The sequence below is a fragment of the Blastomyces gilchristii genome (assembly GCF_000003855.2).
Source record: "Blastomyces gilchristii SLH14081 genomic scaffold supercont1.5, whole genome shotgun sequence".
Taxonomy (NCBI): domain Eukaryota; kingdom Fungi; phylum Ascomycota; class Eurotiomycetes; order Onygenales; family Ajellomycetaceae; genus Blastomyces; species Blastomyces gilchristii.
The window spans coordinates 1,731,812-1,734,599 of NW_003101678.1; the positions used below are offsets into that span (position 1 = coordinate 1,731,812).

Sequence of the window (2,788 nt, forward strand, 5' to 3'; positions counted from 1 at the left end):
CTGCAGCTTGAATAGCTTCACCCCAAAGTTCTCTTGCAAGCCCACTGTCAAATAGTAAGCTTCTTGTCTTTTCATCTACAATATGATTGGCATGTTCTGCAGGGCTGTTGAACTGTGATGTATCAGGTATAGTGATCTCATATGTGATCCCTTTCCACCGGCAGTAGGTCTTTAATTCATCACTTTTAAATTCACCTCCGCCATCCCAGTGTAAAGTCCCAATTCGATGTTGAGTAGTGGCCTCAATTCTGTCAATAAAGATCATCAAACGCGCAGTGGCCTCACTCTTTGACATCATAAGAATAATTCACCTGTATTGTGTGGCATTATCTGTAATGCCCATTCAATAATTAGCTCCCTCATGAGTAGAGAGGTTGGTTTCATTATATAGTGTATGGTCACCACCTGCAAGGTCCATGAAGAATCTCATCACAGGTTTGACAGTTCTTGTCATTGGTGCAAATGTTGAATGTGTCATTTTTGCCTGTACACAGGTCTTGCAGAATGGCAAAGCCCTGCCACTCTTGATTCTCATTCCCAGTCATGAATCTGCTGCTAATTTAGTGATATCTGCAGGGTTGAGATGACCAAGCTTTTGATGCCATTGTAACATTGTGTGTTCAACAATCTTGATGTCCTTATTAGGCAATGCTAGCAGGGGATCTTTTTTCTCTGCAGGCTGTAGAATTTTCACAGGTTTAAATTCATCATTTGGCATTGTGAATCAAATCAAGTCTCTAGTCATTGGTTGTTTTTCCAGAATGTAGATGTCCTTATCACTCAATTTGGCAGTAAAACTCAACATCTTGTCAGGAGAGGTTAGCAAGATTGAATGAGTGTTCTCATAGGTCAGTTGCTTATATGTATAGCCCTGGTGTACAAGCTTTTCAAAACTCATAAGATTCATCTCCAGCTTGGGAATGTAGCGGATGTCCTGCAGCAGCAGATTCGCTTCTTCAACTGGTATATTCACCTTCTCTATAGCTGTTGCAGGAGCTGTTGATCTGTCAGTCATCTCCAATATGACATTAACCTTCTGCGGCACTATCAATATGAGATCCTTGTAAGGTGTAGCATGGGCACCGGATCCAGAGTCCAGAACCCAGGTATCTTTGCCAGTTTGACCAGTAGAATAGACTGTTTCTGTTGTATGAAATACTTGCTCAATGACATTATGAACTGGCGCTGGGCCTGTTTCATTCTTATTCTTATCCTTACCGCGGCTAGTAGAGCGTTTTTCAGGAAATTTCAACCAGCAATCTGTTTGAATGTGGCCAATCTTCTGACAATGATAACATGTTTTGGTAGCATTATTACCCTTTCTATCCGGCTTGGTGAAATCTTTGTCCTTGTCCTCAGAGACCTTCTCTTTCTCCTTATCCTTTTTATCCTTTCTGTTGAAATCTTGAGCATTATTTGCAGGATTTTTCATGGATTCAGTACTTGCTTCATTCGCAGCAGGGAGCTGCAAAAGAATATCACAGCACAGGCTTATAAAATCATCCTCTAAGAGTTGAGTATTATCTTTGTCAATTTGATTCATTCAATTCCTTATAAATGAGGCCCAACCTCTGTTGACTTCTGTAAGCAGTCTGTTAAAAAACACAACATCCGGGATCTCATATTCTAGACAGATATAATCAGTCCTTATGACAATCAGATATTCAATGAAAGCTCTGTCAGATTCTTTGCTTTTAAAGATCATTTCAATAAGCTCTTCAAATAAATGAGTTCTGTGTACAGCAGGCCTCTCAGAAAAGTTATCCTCTATAATAGTCTATAGAGCATAAGCTGATAATTTGAACTTCTTGAGTATAGTGAAATGAGCCTTAGCCTGCAGAGCAATTGCAGACCATATATAATTGTATAATTAAAGATTGTGTTCTTTTCAGAAATGTTGCATGTTCATAGTGACATTCTCATCAAGACTATTATCTTCAAGAATATCATCAGTTTCAGACTGCTCTGCAGTCAAAAGGATTTCCTCTCTTCATATTGAGTAGTTAATGAATTCAGTGAGAATAATCAGTCTTTTAATAAGTCTTACTTAACTTCTGAATTCTTCAAGAACTTTCATTATGACAGATGTCTTCTCTTTTCATTGAAGATATTCTGTCAGATCTGCTCTCATCTCATCATCTACAGAGTCACCTCTACTGATCTTCATTCACTCAATCTCATGCTGAAGTCTTGCAATTTCTAGTCTCATGTGAGTCTTCTTACTCACTGAGCTATTGTCATTCCAGTCACTTGAGCTCTCTGCATTGTCTGACATCTCACTGATGATGTCTTTAACTGAGTCTTTGTATATGTTGAACTTGTCAGACTGTTCTTCTGCAATGATTTTATTCAGCTCAAACATCTCAGAAGTCATCTTCTGATTCATTATTAATATTGACAGTGATCTGTGATCTTGCATTTGCTGCTCTGATGTTTTCTCATTTTTCTGTCTTGAAGGCATGTATTCTTTTATTAAGTCAGGTGTCCCCTCAGATCTTAGATTAATCATGGGTTCAATCACTTAATAAATCATCTAGGCATGCTTGTAACAACGCGTGGAGATGTCAATTGCACATTATTTTACAGCTTTTCATTGTGTAGAGGGCTTCATAACCTCTTGAAGAATAATGTTGTTGTGTTGTGTTGTAATCTAACTACGCGAGTTACACTAAATGAATAGGTTGGGGTGGCACGTGACTAGGGTAGGTGTAGTAATCATCAACAAACAGTTGTACATTCTTTCAAATCACATTCTCTCTCACCAGATTCAGTCACACTCATATAATCA

The 2,788-nt window shown here is 38.5% G+C and overlaps 1 protein-coding gene across 1 annotated transcript; it reads right to left on the reverse strand.

Annotated features, from left to right (window-relative positions):
* Positions 1 to 1,888: 1,888 nt before the first annotated feature.
* Positions 1,889 to 2,419, reverse strand: BDBG_16815 (uncharacterized protein; the record flags this gene model as incomplete). Its single annotated transcript, XM_031724691.1, has 2 exons — positions 1,889 to 1,988; positions 2,172 to 2,419. The coding sequence occupies 2 exons, from the start codon at positions 2,417 to 2,419 to the stop codon at positions 1,889 to 1,891; spliced, it is 348 nt and encodes a 115-aa protein (XP_031577710.1).
* Positions 2,420 to 2,788: the final 369 nt, after the last annotated feature.